At 43.1% G+C, this 18,204-nt stretch overlaps 1 protein-coding gene across 1 annotated transcript in view; it reads left to right on the forward strand.

Annotated features, from left to right (window-relative positions):
- PELI2 (pellino E3 ubiquitin protein ligase family member 2) overlaps window positions 1-18,204 on the forward strand; it is a 64,979-nt gene that overhangs the window by 11,261 nt on the left and 35,514 nt on the right. The window contains exon 2 of the mRNA XM_027719738.2: window positions 13,767-13,896. Within this exon, the coding sequence (XP_027575539.1) occupies window positions 13,767-13,896 (130 nt within the window). The remainder of the gene's footprint in view (window positions 1-13,766; window positions 13,897-18,204) is intronic.

The raw sequence follows: 18,204 nt of genomic DNA on the forward strand, positions 1-18,204 counted from the left end.
CAAAGGGATTTTCTCCACCCTCCTGCTGCCATTACTTGTGCATGAATTAAGTGGAGCCTCTGTAAGTGATTGTAAGCAGCCTTTGGTTTACTTAAATAAAGGTAACTTCCCACCTCTAGTCATTATTAAGTCTAAAGACCTGGTTGGGGATAATGCATATTTTTTCTTTTCTTCTTCCTTCTACTCCTAGGCTTTACATATTCTGTTGCCTGTTTTTTGGAGAAAGATGGGGTTTATTTGATGTACAGGCCTATTCAGACTGTGACAGCTGTTGTCACAATTTAAATAAAAAGTGATCTATCGAGCAGAATTTGACAGGACCTTTTAGCTTCCTGTTATTTTTCTGTTTGTATTATCCTCCTTCGCTTCGGAAGAACAAAAGTCCAGATAAGACTATTCAGATGGGCAGTTTTTCTTGGCATAAATAACAAAAAAGAAATTAGGGAATTAAAATCTAGAGAAGGTCTAAACAAGTGCCTGTTTCAAACTGGTCATGGCAACTGCTGGTAGCCTGTGGGACTGCTGGGATTAACTGGTGTGGGATAATCTGTTTCAGGATCCGATGCCTCTTTGAGGCTGCAAAGAGCAGATGTTGGGGCAGAACATGATGGTCAGTTTTGGGGTGAGGACCCAAAGGGCTGGAGTGGAGACAGGTGTGAGGTAGTTGCTCCTCCTGGCTGTCTGGGCAGTTGTCTTGCAGGAGGACACCACATCCTCACCCCTCCTGGCACTATTGGCTCCCTATCCCAGGCATTTTCCACCTGCCTCTGATGAACATGCCGTGATTTCCTGGGAGATGCGGTGACGGGTGAGGTGGTTCTCTGTAACTGGGAATGAAGTGTCACTGAGCTGATTTTATTCCAGAGCCTCCCCAATGCTGCTTGAGCTCAGCTGAGGAGAGGCTGTAAGATGAATGAGCCCCCACCTCCTTAGGCATCGGGGAATCCCTGTGACTGTGATTCTCACCTCGGAGAAAAAGCTTCACTTGGAGCTGTCACTGTAGTAGACAAAGAAGGAATCCAACTGTAAGACATGTACCCAGAGGAAATCATGCTTTGCTGGTTCTCTGGCTTATGAAACTCCTTGTTTTTTGATTGTTCTCCTTGTCACTGCTGTTGCTTCCCCTCCACTGCCTGCAGGAGTAATAACAACGGTGAGATGTCAGCTTTGAGTGAGTGGGAACAGACACAACCATTCTGCCACCCCAAATAACTCGGGGGTGGATGTAGAAGAGTGTTGTAATGCCCAGCAGCAGCCTGGGCCACACCATAAGGTCTGTCACAGGTGTTTGTGAAGCTGAAAACTTCAATACAGCAAATGTTCCTTGTGTTGTGTGTCCAAGTCAGCGCAGTGCCTCGGGATGAGAACTGCTCTGCTTGGGACTGGGGTCCTGGAGAAGCCCTAAGTGACCTTCATGAACTACAGGGCAAGGGTCTGGTGGTGGTCTGTACTTTTGCTTTGGATCAGTTCTTCTCTGCCTTTTCAGTGGAAAAAGATGTCCCTGAAGAATAGCTCCAAGTGTCTGCTTTTCTTGGAAAACCGGCTTTTTGGAGTCATTCTGAACACAACCTGAAACTTTTTATTGGGAGTTGCAAACAATGTCCCGTGTAGTTCAGCAGCCTCATACTTTTGCCTCATGAATGAGCTTGCTGCAGAACTAGGGCTAGTATTCTGTGTTACTCAAAATTAAACTTTCTGGATGTGGAAAGTCTCCCTTTCCAAGTGGTTGTAAAATAGCCCGGTGGAGGATTTTTTTGTCCTTGGCCAAAAGGAGAAGTTTGGGGTTTGTCCAGACGTGAATGCCTCTCTCCCATGGACTTCAGGCTTGTTCCTTTATAAAGGACAGTTCCAGAAGATTTAGTCTGAGTTTTACAGGCAAAGGTACTGAAACAAACTGATGGGGTGTGAGTGTTTCTGGACTTCATTCTTGTCTTCTGCTCCCCCTCAAGGTGGTAGAGCCTGAGAGATTTGTACATACCAGAAGCAAATGCTGCAGCTCTTTCCTCTGCTTTTTTAGGGCTGTAAGAGGAAGGTAAAACACTTGTGGGAGACCCTTAGAGATATTCCTGTGGATATAATGCCAAAGTATTGACAGAGTAGCAAGGGAATGTGCTGTTCATGTTCTAAAATGCGTGTCCAGAACCTTTAGCTGGGAGAGGGAAGACAGGTAAGAATTTGGGTATCTGCAAAAAAGGAGAGATTATATCTGTACTTGCACATCCTCCTGCACTGCAGTGAGATGCAAAATTCCTTAGCATCCTACTACTGCTGAAAACAGTGCAGCATGGCCAAGGTGCCCTTATGGAGAGTGATGTCAGATATAAAAACTTGAGGGCAGAAGGGAATCTCTGGAGCCAGGCAGCTGCAATCAATTACTTGATTTCTGCCTCTGAACTGGCTCCTCCAGTTATGGGTTGCTGGGCAGTGCACTTCCAATTTCAGTCTCAGGCTCATGAGCTTTATTTCTACAGCTGAATTTCCATTTGGCTTGCAAATGCTACTTCTAATCCTGCAATGCTGTTTGAAATTACAGCCTGTACTTTGGGAAACATTGCTTTAAACAGATCCTCTGTTTTCTTGGTCTGCTTTGCCCCATAGGGCATCCTTGCCTTTAAAATCAAAGGAATACAGTCAAATAGAGGGAAACATATGGAGTGGTTTGCTTTTTTTGAAAGTTAGTGAACAAAAATAGTAATAGTATGCTGACAGTCTTTGTGGGCGTTGGCAAAGAAAAAGAGCTGTATTTCCAAAGGGAAAAAAAAAATTGAGGGAGAACTAACCGTGGTTTTAAACTTGTTTTCTGTTCTCCAAAGCATTGTCCCACTTGGGCACGTTACTTAACATCTGTTGGAATGAAGCTCCAGTTTGCAGAGCGTAACCAGGGGTGGGCAGGCTGGAGTAGCCCTGCAAATAAGTGAAAATTTTGGTCTTCCAAGAAACTCAGCTGCTGGAGAGCCTTCAGTGTGACTTCAGTGGTGGCATCTGTGTGTCGACACGAGCCCTGTGTTGTTGTCTTGCACAAACCCACGTCTTGCTGCATCACTGAGGACGTGCAGACAACAGCAGTGCAAGGTCTCCTGTCCCATCAGCCACTGCAAGAAGTTGTGTAGGGAGATTCTGCTGGAGATCAGCATCTCTGAGCTTTCAGAAATTAAAAAAACCCCAAACATTAGGAATTCAGCACCTCTGTGACTTTGATTCATTCTTAGTATGTGCATGCAGATACCTCACAATTCTTAAATATCTGTGGTGGTGTTTGGAGGCCTCTGAAGGATCGACGTTTGATGTAACATTTTGGGAAGCCCTCTTAAGGGAAGAAAAACCTCAGAATTCTGTGTGTTAAAGGGTGAAGCTGAAAGACTTTGTGTCACAAAGCTGTGTAGATCAGAATTCATTTTGCTGATCAGCAGTAAACACTTCACAGCCTTGCAAAAAATCTTTTCCTGGCTAGAGATGTCTGATTAACTTTGTTATGGATTATGATAAAAGCAAACACCCAAGGTTGCTGTGAATTAGGGAGCTGTCAGAGTGTTTTTAGTCTGAAGAAGATACATTGAAGTCTAGTTCTCTGCACTGCTGCACTGTTAATTTCTGGGTTATTTAGACTTTTTAAAAAAACCCCAAAGCTTCAGCAGTGCTGTGATGACTCTGTGCTTATGGTACATGCAGTGATCCAGGAGGTTTCAGGTAGCTCTTTAAAACGGGGTATGAAGAATAATTTATCCTGGGTGGGTTTCAGGGCACAGAACACTCTTGTTACCCAAGAGCAGGTGTTGCTTGGCTCCCTTGCAGGCTGTTGTAGGTGTAATTCTGCATTGCCTTGTGGTGCTTGTGCAGTTCTTCCAGGCTGGTGTGTGCTCTTTGTCTCACTGCTTTGATTTCTGCAGCTACCTCAGACAATGCCCATTCTTTTCTTTTTTTCTTTATATTGTTTGGAGAATAAGAGCTAAAAGCAGGAACCTCTGACAGTAACTCACCCTCAGTAATTCCTGCTGAATGTAACCACAGAAGGATTCTCAGCCGGGCTGGGGCATCTGGTCCAGCAGGGTGGTAGTGCAGGAGCCCTCTAAAATAACCTGCATATGGGAGCTTTAACCTCTGGATCTTGCTGAGTGCAGAAGATAGGAAGGTAATTCTTTGTGTTTTCTCCTTGCTTACCCCCTCTGACTGTGCTTGGAGCAGGGAATGCTGGAAATTCTCTTCCCTTGGACTGCTGGTGCCACAGAGCAGTGGATGATAATGCAGCACCAGTGGTATTGAAGCTGCTGTGTTTGAGAGGCAGCAATTCTTGCAAGTGCTACAGAGAAGGAAACCTAATTCTTTATTTTCTCTTTCTGAGGCAAACATTTGAGATGTTGTTGAACCCTTGGGGTTGAACTGGGAGCTGTGCAATTTCTAAGGGTGTCTTTTCCCTGGGAAACTCAAAGGAAGTTTAAATTGATAGGGGTTGACTCAGATGTTGCAGGTCAGGATGCAGTAGTTGTGCCTCACTCTCTATGCAGCAACACTGCTGGTGAGATCACCCATATTCACAAAATGGATGCAAATTTTAGGTCTTCCTCTGTGCTAAATGATACAGAAACCAAGCTAAGAAGATTCTTGTCATGCTTGAGTGTTTGAACAAGCTGTAAGTAACAGACATCCTGGAACTTCTTGTCTGTGGAATCACAAAAATGACATTGCAACTGCTTGTATTTGAAGGAGAACTGAAGTTATAAGAAAGCCATCACTTTTTCTTATGAAAATGTGAACTGTCAAATAGTCCTTGATAGGGTTTTAGGGAAAGCATTTGATGTCTTAGGAAATGACTTGTTGGGATTGTGCTTTTATTTTCAATGGCCCTGTGAGTGAAATGTAGTTTCTCCCATAATGTTTAATGTAGTGAAGTTTCAGATGTAACATGGTGTTATTGCTATTCATTCCTCAGGCTAAAACTTGGAACAGCTTCCTTTTGCACCTTCCAACACGTACAGAACACAAATAGGTTGGGAGCACATTTAGTGTATCAGGAAAGGTGGTTTTGAGGTCTCCCTGTCCCCTGGCGTGTTATGAAGTGTAATTTATCTTAATTTTGAAACTTGCAGCCTTTTTTTGATCTGTCATTAAGGAGCAGGTTGTAAATTGTTTCCAAACAAAGCTGTGTGGTTCCTGAGCCTCTGGTGTTTGGGATCAACACTCTTCCTCCTTCACTTCTTTCTCTTGTGCATGGAAACCCAGCTGTGCACAGTACTTCTCTTTGAAAGGGATTTTGTGTTTGTCTGACTTGTTTTGAATGCAGTAAAAGCAGGATCTCACTTTCTACTGTCTGTATTTAATTTAACCAAATGCTGTATCAAACAATTCCAGTGGCATTTGACTGGATTATAGATCCTTCTCAGATGAGTAGCATTTCCTCTCTACTATGAGAGGTTTAGGGCTGGAAAGAGGATTCTCTAAACATGGTGCTTTGCCCACCTCTTGTGCTCTTTCAGCTGGAATAAAAACCAGGTTTTTGAAATGAACTTGATTAGTTTATACCCTGTATTTTGCTGTGCACTAACATTGCTGGTTTTATGCAGTGGTGAATGGTTTTAGCTGACAGCTTTAGAGATGGGCTTAAAGCACTGAATAAAATTGCCTCCTTGTTAAATGAATGCTGGGGGGAGCAGTAAAATGTTGGAAATAAGGATTGTTAAGGAAGTCATTATGTGAAAGAGCAGGTTCCCTTACCCTTTGCTTTCTTAAAGGAAAACCTCTTGCATTCTAGTGCTCTGCTGGTATATTACTTATATTGGAATTGGTGTAATAGTGTCTTAAATGTGGGAGGTTTTTTTCCTGTTCAAGTTTCTACCTTTCTTTTCCCTTGCTAATACCATGATTATGGATGACTTTTAGGAAATCTATGTTGTGAGACTGTAGCCACCCCTTCCTCTGGCTGTAGTGCTTAACTGGGCTGCCTACAGATAGTTTGTAGCTATTAAGTTGTTTGGAACTGTCATGTTATTTGACTGCTTTAATGGAAGCTTTGTCCTGATGCTCTAGGAGTCTGCATCAGCGTGGTCCTGTAGGTTCTCCTGGAATACCAGCTCTTCCTTAGGTTCTTCTGGAACACCGGCTTTTAATCAAACTCTTGTGCTGCTTATGCAGCAGCCTTTGGTTTCACAAAAGCAGAAGTAACAAACTATTTAAACAAAATAATCTGGGGCAAATAACAAACCACTTGCTAAGAAAAATCAAAGGGATTTATATGAAGCTTCTACAGAAAGTTCTTCCCATCCCAGAAGGAATAGCAGCTACTTTATACTCCTGGCTGGATCTCTGTCTTATGTTACAGGTAGTTGGAGTAATAAAGTCCTGACTCCTGTGCCCCTCAGTTGGAGACTGTTCCCTTCTACTTCTCTGTTTTCTTACTCTGTAATTTCTTTTCCCTCACGTCAGCGAGGGGGAGAATATCAAGATAGCAGAGAGGTTTGGGAATTTGGACGGAAACTGGATGTGTAGCGTAACATAAAGCTGATTAAAAGCAGTTCTTGCACAATCCTTTTGGTATTTACAAGCCAAATAGCATCCTTTAGCTTTTTGTGTAGGGTGAAGTTAACATACATCAGGTGCATAATTTCTTGAAGTGCTTGTACTGCATAAGCTAAACATGCATGAGGATCAGTCAGCTGTATCTTCTAGAAATATTCTCCCTGAAACAAACTTGATTTTTTTGTTACTCTTATGTTACAGTTGTTTCAATAGCAGTGTAGTGCTGCTGGTGGTGGAGGGAATGTGGGAGGTGGAACAGTTCACAGGGAATTACCCTGATCTGTACCAGATCCTTTCATCGCTTGGCAGGTGGAGGTGGAGGGAACAGGAGGAGGGCACAGCAGCCAGAAACAGGCTTTTTCCCCACAAACCAGAAGGGCAACCACTTCTGTCCCAGAACACCAGGGAGAAATTAAGGTCACCCTGGAGAAGCCCAGCTCCTGCACATGTGACTGCTTGTGGTGTTGTCAGTAGATAAGGTTCTCCTTAATTTATACACCCTGTCTAAAGTAGGTTCCAGCTTATCTGATCCGCTGTAGGTGCCTCTGAAAGATTTGTATGTTGGTTTTTGTCGGGGTGTGCATAACCTTTTAGAATCCCACTTGTGATTCCAGTCAGGAAAGCACCACCTGCATGTGAAGAGAAAACAGGTTCTGGGCAAACTGACTGCTGGTTTCCTGATGGGAGCAGAGCAACTTTTGAAGGGTAGCTAAAAAAAAAAAATATTAAAAATAACCCGTAATCATGAGCCAGTGATGCAAATCAGCCTTCTCTGAGAAATCTGGGGTTATGGGGTCAGACTGCATTTTACTGAACCCCTGCAGCCTCTTTGAAGGTTCTTGGACTGCACAGGTAGCAGTAAACTAGGCAGGCAGTGCTAAAATTTGGGAAGCGAAGGCTTGTGGTGAACACACTGCACTGATCACCATGTCCCTGAGTATTCCAAAAGTACTGGAGGAGGGAATGCTTCCTGAAGTGCTTTATGATAGTAAAATGACATAAGAGATGCAAGTTCTAAGAACAAACACTTGCCTCAAAAGCAAAAAAAAAAACCCCACCAAACTGACTATAGCCACAACTAATGACTCCAACGTACCTTTCTCAGGGATAATCAAGTTCACAGATGCAAAAACATTGCTCTTAATTGGGGAAAGAGATGAGATTATTTGGGACTTTGGAACTTGCTGGTTTGGATTTTCTTGCTCTGCAGGAAGACTGGCTTTGTTAAGCTGTACAACTGGTAGTGATTAGGAAGTGTTTGTACCTCTGGAGATGTCTGAGCCAGCAGAGTCTGAGGTGGGACTGTCTTTCATCCAGGACTTCCTCCAAGGTTACAGAAACCAAAGGTCTTGGTTCAGTGGCTTTTGCTGATCAAAGGATGGAAGCCCTTTGCTTACCCATGAGTTGCTCATTGCTGTAGTAATTGTAGTAACAAAAACTCTACTTAATACTACTTTAGTTTGCTGCTCTAGCTACTTATAATGTTTTCCTTCAGAAGGAAAGAAAAATCAGGCAGGAATTAAATCTTGTAGCACATGAGCCTGCTGTGAAAAAGAGGAGGGAACAGGTTGTTTAAGCTCTTAGGTGGATTTGGCAGGAAGTGGAGGAGACTTGCTTTGACCTGAGTCTCCCCTGCTGTGTGCAGGGGAGAAGTTTTTACTCTAAAGGTGATGGGGAGGCCTGGATCTTCCAGACTGACTGAGACACAAGTGTCATGGATGGACTGGATCAAGCCTTTGAGTTGGGGATGATGGACAAGGTAACTCCAAGTTCTGCCCAGCTCTGCTTTGTGTCACTCTGTGGTCAGGAAGCAACTCTGTTTTGCCAGAGGTCCATGTGATTCAGTGGGGAAAGGGCACCTTGAGAAAAGAGAAAGGAATCTTTGGGCAATCCAGGCTTTTTGAGTACCAGGGAATGACAACAAGGATAACAGAATCCTTCTTCCAACCTCCAAAAAAATTCAGCGTTGAAAGTGTTTGTTGACTACCTGTTGTATCATCTGTAGCACTCTATTTTTCAAGGAGCAGCCTTATGTTCACTGCCAAAAATTCCTGACAGGAACAGGACTAGCAATACCTCTGGTGGTGGTGGAGGTGCCTCTGAGACAGACACTGATGCCTGTAATCAGCTGGAGACAAGCTTAGACTGAAATTCATACTGAGTTAATGCCTCTGACACTGATCCACAGGAACAGGGAATAGAGTTCAAAGGAAGCAATGAACCAGTAGTATCCTGGTGGTACAAAACTACTACTTAGCTTTGCTTTTCCTATTTGGCAGCTCTTCCCCATGAGATTAAGTTTGAGAATAACTTCACTGTTCTGTCTCACTGGAATTCTCAGATAACTGGCAGGCAGCACCTGCTTGTTTTCTGAAGCTCTGGTGCAGAAAAATGTATTTCTGAAAAAGTAAGAAAATCCATAACCATTCAGGTTATTGTGCTGAAACAGTCCATCAGTTCTGGGTACAAAATGAATTGTTCAGTGTGGTACAAGGGGAGAGGGGGTGTGTGAAGAGCCTGAAGTCCTGGCAGTGATACTGCACAGAAGGAAACACAAGGTCACTCACTTCATTGTCAGTGTTGCATATGTTGAAGCTTTCTGTGTTTTGCTGTAAACTGTAAACATGTGGCTTTTTTTTCCCCTTTTAATGTGTGTCCAAAGAAGGAAGGGCTGGATGCTTCAGCACAAAAGGGTTTCCCAGTTAGTCAGGACCTGAGTGTACAGCCTTGAAAAGCTCTGGAGCTGGGGACTGCAAAGGTGATTAATGTCTTTAACCTCCTGATGTTGTAGATGCCTTGAGAGCTGGAGACTCTCAGTTCTTCCAAGGGAATCTCCCCTGCCCTCTGTGCTGTTTTCCCATGTTGCTGATATAAATGGTTCTATGGCTTTATATGGCTTAAAACTAAATTTAAAGCACAAATCTAGTTTTGCTTCCCCTTCATGTGAACCAGGGAGGGATGTAGCAGGAACAAACAGATGAAAGGTGAGACTGCTGCTTTGGGCAGTGGGGTTGGACCAGGCTGGGTCAGGGATGGTAAAAACACACAAACTGAAATCTGGTGGGTGTAGAGTGTGTACTGCAGCATTATACCAAATATGGATCAAAATGTACTTAAAAGGGAAAATTCCCTCAAGTCTGAATTCACTTCTGCAGTTTTATTGTTTAGTAAGCAAAGATGTGCTGTTTGACTCATCAGAGCTGTGGTAACAACTGAACTTGGCACGTCACCTCTTTACAGTGAAGTCTGAAATGGGATGGTTTTCGTCTAAAAATGTCAAGGTGTGCAGTAGATCTGCTAGTGGTGGACAAGGAAAGCAAAGTAAAATTACTCCTTTTTGTCCAGGGGCTTTATTACCTGTGAAAATTAGGAATTGTTCAGCTTTTAGTCTTTCAGGAGATAGATGGAAAGTATTTAAGTTTTATGATAGTTTGTATTTTGATAGCATTGTTAAAAAGATAGGCTTCATGCAGCACTTTCTCTGTCAGGTAGTAGATATTCACCTTAATTTTTAGGGTAACTTCTCTAAGTTGAAGTTGAACTTTACAAGGTGCAGGTCAAGATTTAGAGCTCTTGTCCCAAATAACAGAGGTCTTGTTTACCCTTTATAACTGTCTAGGCCAGATTCTTTTTTTAAGAACAACCCCAAAATAAACATAAACCAAAAAAGCTTGTGTAACAAGCCATCTGACAAACAGTTCAAAGCTCGATCTCTGAAGTAGTCAAGTACTTCCAGTAGTAGTACAAGTAGTACAAGACTTGTGGAAAACAGGAACTTGCCACAGTGGACCGTGGGAGAGAACATGTGTGGTCTTGCTTTCCAGACAGCCATGAATCCGTGTGGAGGAGAGGCTTTCCTTACATATCCCAACCATGGGAAAAGCTTAACTGGAATTTGCAGTTCATTATGTACCAAAGTCCTCAAGTGTTTGATGTAAATCTGTAGGAAACTGGCTTTGGTAATGAGGGTGCCCATGGCCTCTGCCAGCACCACTCCCTTATTTGCAAGGAATGGTGCTATCAAGGGAGGTGATTATCCCAGGAGGTTTCATAATGCAAGTTGTCCTGGAACTGCTGTCACTGAGAGGTATTTGAAAGAAGTACAGGACTGTTCCTTCCACATGTGTTGGTCAGATGAACTCCTGGAGAACTTCAGCAGTGCCCACGTGAGAGCGGGATGGTCTCGGAAATGGTTGTTCTGTCTCTGTGAAATTTGATTTTTTTTTTCCCCTGGTTTATTAGTTGGAAACCACATTTGTTCTGGGCTTTTTGGTGGGCCAGAGGAGAGTTCCACCTGCAGATTTTCTGGAACAAGAGGAGCAGCACTGGCCTTCTTGTGAAGCAAAAAGTTGGTGTGCTCATGTGCTGGTCCCTAAGCTGCTTCTGGAATTATTGGAAGGGTGCAGGGGGAAGGGAAATGGGCTCGTGCTTGTTGAGAGGAGTTGTGAGAGGAAGCTCGTTGGCTGTGGGGAAGCTTGGAGTCTCCCAGTGTCGGAATTTGTGGCCTCAGTGCTTGTCCCTTCTCATCCTGTGCCATTCCATCCTGTTGGTGCTCCGAAGGAGGAAGTTGTTGCTGCTCAGAAGAGCTGAGGGAAGTGAAGGAGAGGAGGGGGCTGGAGGCTGCTTTGGCTGCAGTTCCTTGTGCCTGTGCTTAGGAAAGCTGACTCAGCAAAGGTGTGGGCAGCCATGCTTGTATTCCTGCAGAATCCAGTGGGACAGCTCCTTTTGGAAAAGCCAAGACGATGGGGCTGTGCCTCAGGAGCGGGGCAGGTGCTGCCCTGGCTGGGAAGGTCCCGTGGCATTACTGGGTCACTGGGCATGTAGGTTGTTGAAGAAGTGGGAAGCAAAGGTGTGGCCCCAGTGCCACGGGGAAGGTTGGTTTGTGGAGAACAAGCTGAGAGTCCTGGCATAGGAAAAATGCAGGAATGTGCCAGAAGTGGAAAGAGGCAAGTTCTCTGACACCCTTTTTTTTTTTTTTCCCCCCTTCCTCTAAAACATGTATACCTACTAATTGTCCCAGCTCTTTCTGCCACTGTTAGATCAAAATAAAACCTGCAGGTCTATAATTAAAGCATAACAAATCATAAAACCACCACTCAGTTCCTCTTGCCCTTTTGTGGAAAGGAAATTCAGAAATTGGCAGGAGGAGAGAACCCTCCTGAAAATTTGTCGGTGCTAATCAGGATGAATGAATTCAACTTTCGCTTTGCTTGGATTTCTTTCCTATTTAAAGTTTCCAAAAGATCTTTTAACCTTGAGCAGCTTCTTTCTCTCTCCTAAAAGTCTCCCACAGAGACTGAAATGAAATGGAGTAGCCTTTCCCAGTTGAAATTGTTTTGTGAACATGAGATATAAAACCCCACTTGCCTGGTTTTAACTGGAACTACTTTAATTCAGTGTCACTTAACAGTTACACAAATATTAAAAAAAAAAATAATTACAGAATGTAAAGCTAGCAGTGGTAATATATAGTCACTACACATTATTTCTGAGGGAATTATTGCTTTCTTAGGTTTTCAGATAAAAATACTTGTAGAAGGAATGTTGTCTTCAGGCAAGTTAAAACTTGCTGGCATATTCCTGGTAATACAGCGCCTTTGAAAGAAAACATGTGTGTATATCCGGGGAGATTGAAGTTGGAGAATCAAATAACTCCTATTTTAAGTGCTGGTATTTAAGCTGCCTGTGGATCATATTGATGTATCTTTGTAGGGGTTGGGCTCTTGTGATGAGGATCTGCTGTGCCACTCTCGTCTGGTGTAGGGTTGATAACAAGTTTCCAAGGTACACGTAGATCTGGCGTGAAATAATAGTGATTTACTCCTGTTGTTTTCCTGCTGTGTCAGGGAATCCCCTTTAATATTCCAGAAAGATTCCGTAGTCTCCCTATGAAAGTGGGAATGAGAGGACAAGTCCAATTTCAGCCCAGCAGAAAGTCTATCAACTTTCTGTGTGGCTTTAGCATCATGTAATAAATGCATATTTTTAAAAGGTCCGGGTTTTATGTCCTGGACTGCTTAGATTTGAGATTATTTTTTCATCTTACATCTGTTCTTGCTTGTGCTCAAACATTCAGCTGTCCTGCATTTGGGATCCCCGCATGGGAAGTTGGGAGCTGTTTCCCTGTGTGCCAGCAGGTGATCCTTGCCTGGAGTGAGCACTGAGCCTTCTGCAGAGCCTCAGCAATGACACCCCTTGCTTTCATCCACTCCCTGTTCCCCGTCTGTTTGCAGAAGGATAGAAGCTCTCCCAGTGCATTCTCCTGTTACACAAACCGCTTAGTTACATATTCAGGATGTTACGATAAGAAAATAAAAGATTCTGTGTTTCTGCCTTGCTGCCTTTTGCTTCTCCTTTCCATATTCCACCCTGAGAGCTCTTCCCAGACCAGCTGGGAGTTGGCAGGAATGTCACAGGTGACAGTGCTGTGGGGGGAAGCATCAACCTGACCTAAATCTTGGGGTGAGGTGGAGGTGAATTCCGTGCTTATGCATTGCAAAGAAGTTTCCAGTTGATCCCTTCCCTGGGGAAGGAGCTGTGTCCCCTTGAGGCTTAAGACTTCTCTGAATAATTAATCCTCTGGGTCTTGTGTCCTCAGGGAGAGATGAAAGAACTGTGGAAGGCTACTGTGTTACACCTGATAAAGGAAGTCATTAGTGAGGCTTCAGGTAGTCACATAAATTAAAAACACTTGCATCCTCTTCCCTTAATAATAGATGAAGCCTTTAGGATTAGAGTTTAAAAAAAAAAAAAGGAAGGGGGAGAAACAATGAGGAAAAGCTTTTTTGTGTGAGTAAAATTCCTTTTCACACAGTTTTACTTGCCCCTAAATTACTTTATTTTTCTGGATTGGCCCCATTCCTGTATGAGATGTCTGAAGAGGGCTGATAGGGTGAAAAAACATTGTAAAACTCTCCTTGTTCTGAATTACTGAAGATGTAGGGTGTTATTCCAAATTCCTTTGATTCTAGAGGCAAAGAAGTATTTCTGTGGCTGAACAGCTCAGTAGTTCATTTGTAGTTAATTACTTTTTTAATGAGATCAAAATTTCAACCGTTGGTAGGTAAAGAATGTTCGAACACTCATAATTCAGGAAACAAAACTTAGCAGGGCTGGGACTTGTTTTGTTTTGCCCGTGCATTTGATGACACCAGAATTACCACTCTCTCCTTCTCTGTGGCCACACGTCCAGTCCCTCCTTTTCCACGTTCCAAGCTGGTGGTGGTTTGTGCTCAGCTGTTGTGGTTTATTTCCAGGTACAATGGATCCCTCCCGAACGGTGACAGAGGCCGCAGGAAAAGCAGATTTGCCCTTTATAAGCGACCCAAGGCCAATGGAGTTAAACCCAGCACTGTTCATGTCATCTCTACTCCTCAAGCATCAAAGGTATGGCACGGGGGGGACAAATCCTGGTTTTCTGATGATCCTGAGTGGAGAATTCCTCATGTGTTACTGCTGATTTGCCTTGCTGCCAGTTTGTGCTGTGGTAGTAGGATACATTTGTTTTGATGAAGAGGCTGCAGTGGGTTTTCTTTCTGAGGGTATATGGCTTTAATTTTAATCCAGTTACCGGTTTAAAATAGCCTGTAAGCTCAGGTGTGAGATAATCTGACCTTCCTGCCCCTGTTCAGAAAGCTGTCACTGCTTTTGTGATAAAAACAGAAAAAGTATTTTAATGTCTTTCTCACTGGAGTGATCTCTCTTTCCTCCTCAGGAAGATAACTGACATGCTATAAAAAAATGTCATGATCCCTCGGGACCTTTCATTTTTGTTGCTAATAATGATGCTGTGGAAGTTTTTACCCGAAGTTTAGTGTGGGTGAAGGAGGAAAAGCAGTAAATGTATTAACACAGTAATATATTAATGTATAGAGATGTCCAGGTCAAAGTTCTGATGGTGGAATATATTTCAAGCTTCAAAAAGTCATGGATCTTCACACTGCTCAGAAATGTGTTGTCTAACTTGGACCAAGAGAAGAATGTTGTTTAATACATAGTGTGGGATTATGTTTCCTAATGCTCGGTATACACCTAAACTTATCAAAATATACAATATCAGAGCTTGTTTTCTTTGCAGAATCCTTTGTGTAGCGCCTGCCTAGTGCAGATAAATGGGGAGTCTTTTGGATTAAAAGTTTCTGTGCATATTTTTCAGTGAAAGCTTTTGTGAGTTAATAAACTCAACCTTCAAAATAGACCTGTAGTGTGATGTTTGTGTGTTGGTAACTCCAGTCTGCTGCTTAAAATGTAACAAATGGGGAAAAAATGTGTTTAACATAGTGGCTGGAAACGTACCCATGTTCTCACTGGATAATCTGAAGCATTTAGACTGCAGTATTTGAGTTGCCAAATATTTAAACACCTGGCAGACAGCACAAGGAATCTGGTTAATGTTCATCTGTGGTGTTTTTGCAGTGCAGATAAAATATGTGTGCTGTACAAATTAGTGCCCTTATAAAGATAGCACAGGGGCTGGGACGTGAAAGCCCGTCCTCCCAGGATTTGGATTCAGGTAGATATGTCAAGTTGAATGGATTCTTCTGCACTTTCTCTGAACCCTTATAAAAGAGCTTTTATGTGTTTATACTGCTGTCTGGGGCAAGGCTGGTGGGTGTGTGCCAGAACAGGGGTGCAGAGGACCTCAGTGAGAGCTCTTTCCATGCACAGAGAGGACTCTTCTATTTTTAAGATGCTGTCATAGGCTTTTCTCACATCTTAGGCACCAGAGCCTAAATAATTTTACTGGGTATGGTTTCTGCACACGACTTGTGTCAATGATTGCAGAAACACAGGCTGATAAAGAGTGAGCTGCTTGGTTCTTAGAAAATAACAACTTGATCTCAAAAGTTTAGTTCTGCTCTCAGTCTTTCAGTCTAACTCGTATTTAAGGAAGGTAAAATGGTGGGAAGTTGTGCTGCACAGGATATTAACAGGTTTTCTCCCTTTATATCCTTCCTTCTAAATTTTCAGATACTAATTTTCTGTTTTGCTCTGCTTGTCTGTCACTGCAAGCTGAACCTGGAGTGGGAAGACACATGTTATGTTTGGAGCACTGGTGCTTCTTGGGTGGTGGATTTAGCAGAGGTGGACGAGGCACTGACTGTCTCCATTGGTTTTGTCTCTGATGTGGACATTGGAATAAGGTGCAGGGCTGGTTTTGTGCTAATTGTGTTAATGCAGCAGCTCAGGAACTGTATTTGTCACCAATTCTAAGCCTGAAAACTGCAATAAATGGCAGGAGGCTGCTTGTCACGTCCCATTGTCCCTGCTGTGCAGGTGTCAAGGACAGCTGGGGTAGCAATGGCTTCAGTAGTAAATTTAGCTGAGCTAATTGCATATGAATCAGGGCCTTTTGTTTCTTCCACTGAAAGCTTGGTTTTTTGCCACTCTGCCTTCCGAGGTGCTGGAGAAAACTTAGGATTGTTTGGGTATATGGGTGTGTTTGGGGGGAAAGCACTGCGTGGGGTAATGAGTCTCAAGTTTTTTCAGAGTATTGTTAAAATATGGATGCACCTCTTCAACATTATTCACTTCACTTTAAAACCTGTTTTATTAACTCTGTGCTTAGGCAGCGGTCAGGAAATTTTCTGGTATTCCCTATTTCACAGAGGTCACACTGTTTAAGACAGACTTTCTCCAGCATTCTCAGAATTGGGTTTGCTGTGAGAAAGGAAGGTAAGAAAGGAAGCTTAAAACTCTTATGCTGTCTCGAGTTTCTTTGTGTACATGTCAGGGGTGGGGAGTGAGGGACTGTGAGTCTTCATTAACTGTGTATGAATCCAAGATTTTAATAATCTCCTTCGCTGAACTAGAGAGTTTGTTTCAAAATCATCATGTCACAGGGTCACCTGGGAGTGCTGGGATGCTGAACTGGAGTTTACTAGGTTTTGGGAGGGATATGAGAGGTTTGCTTAAGGGATTTTTATATTTTGGGGGTTTGTGGTGGGTTTTTTTTTTTTTTTGGTTGGGGGTACATGTCTGACAGGGAAACAGGCGTCTGTGAGTGAAAGCCAACTTAATATCACTGTGGAATAATATTTAAGGACAGTATATCTTTCTTACAGATCTTAAGTAGGTGAATAATATGCCATCTAAAGAAAAGTGTATGATTCCAATTTCTGCTGAGCAGAGGTGTTCATGTTCCAGTACACATCCAGTCTTTTTGATTCAGTGGACCATTAGGTTTACACAGGTGGATCTTCACTCCTCTTTCTTTCTTCTCAACCATCACTAACTCCTTGTTGGATGTTGTTAGTTGGAGTTCTTTTTGTGGAACAGTGGGAGAAAACCCCCCCTCCCCCCAGTCCCATATGAGGGGGGTGCTGGCAGCTGGCACTAACACTGAGGTTACTGGTTTTACTGGACACTCTAATCATGTAATCCCCCATGACTTCAGGTCTGTGTGCATTTAGATTTCCTTATTGGTTTCTAATGCTTTGGAATTACTTCCATGGGTGTATGGTTTAGAGAAATGAAGGAGCTTTGTGTGCATCTGAATTACTTGAAGTATGGCATTAGGAAGCATGAACTGTTGACAGTAACCCTCCAGAATTCCCTAGGATTACTCTGGAAGCATGACTGCAACAGTGTATATGGGATTTGAGACCTTCCAAAGTATTAAGTCAGTGGGCAAGGGAATCGAGCACTGGAAGTACTCCTTTCTAACAAGGAATGTTTTGCTTTGGTGCCTGAGTGATTCCATTCTTAATACTGACCCCACAGAAGGTTGCAAATGCCTTTTGAATTGCTGCAGACTACAAAAAACCCCACCTTTATTACCTTTTTATGGTGGTGTGTCTTGGTATTTATTATGTCTGTCTGTCTTAGGATCAAAGTTTTCCTTTGGTAACCTGTGGTGGATAAAGCCAACCTATTTTCTCCCCTATGAAATTACTATCTCAAGCTGCCTGGGGAAGATCTTTCTGACTTGAAGTCCAATTACCTGCCGAGTTGGCTTCTGCTTTGTGCTATCACAACAGCAGCTTGTGCAGTCACTGCCTGGGTTCCTGCAGCTCCAATCAAGTTTCCTGCTGCTGCTGGAAGAGAACAAAATGCAGCCATACCAATAATTATTAGGTTGGGGACAGAGCTGCAATTTGTGCTTTGAGTGACGAGAGAAAATGAAAGTACAGGATTCTTGTGATCAGATACTGCATCTGCTTTGACATCCTTTGAATGGGGGAGTAAAAGGACCAGAGATCCCTTTGGCACTGGCAGCTTTGTGGTGTTCATTGAGTGAGAGCTGTAGAGCTCAGCTGCTGTGCCTGTCAGTGGCTTCCCTCTTTCCTACTGGGCTTATTTATGGTCTGATCAGTTCGTGGAGCACTAATTTGTTCTGAAGTAACTTAATGGCACAGGTATCTCCAGAGTCCTGGGCTGTGCAGGAACAGCTTTTTCTTGGCTCATCACACTGAGTCTGCTTGAAAAATAGTTTCCTGGGTGTATTGTCCTTTTCTCTATTAAATGAGCATCACCTTAACATGCTGACTCTCTATCCCTGTGCCCTTCAGTAGCAGGGAATGGTCAGACAGAAGGATTAGACCAATTTCACCAGTAAGGCTTCATAAATAACAACCCTTACTTGGTTTGAAGCTCTCCTTCCTGAGCTTTTGGGACCTATTGAGCAGAATGCATGTCAAAGGTTTTGGAAAATCATTTTATAGTGTTTTCTAACAAAACCCAGATGTTTAGTGA

Source organism: Pipra filicauda, unplaced genomic scaffold (assembly GCF_003945595.2).
Source record: "Pipra filicauda isolate LSUMZ 115617 unplaced genomic scaffold, ASM394559v2 scaffold508_size1329835_pilon, whole genome shotgun sequence".
NCBI classification, from domain to species: domain Eukaryota; kingdom Metazoa; phylum Chordata; class Aves; order Passeriformes; family Pipridae; genus Pipra; species Pipra filicauda.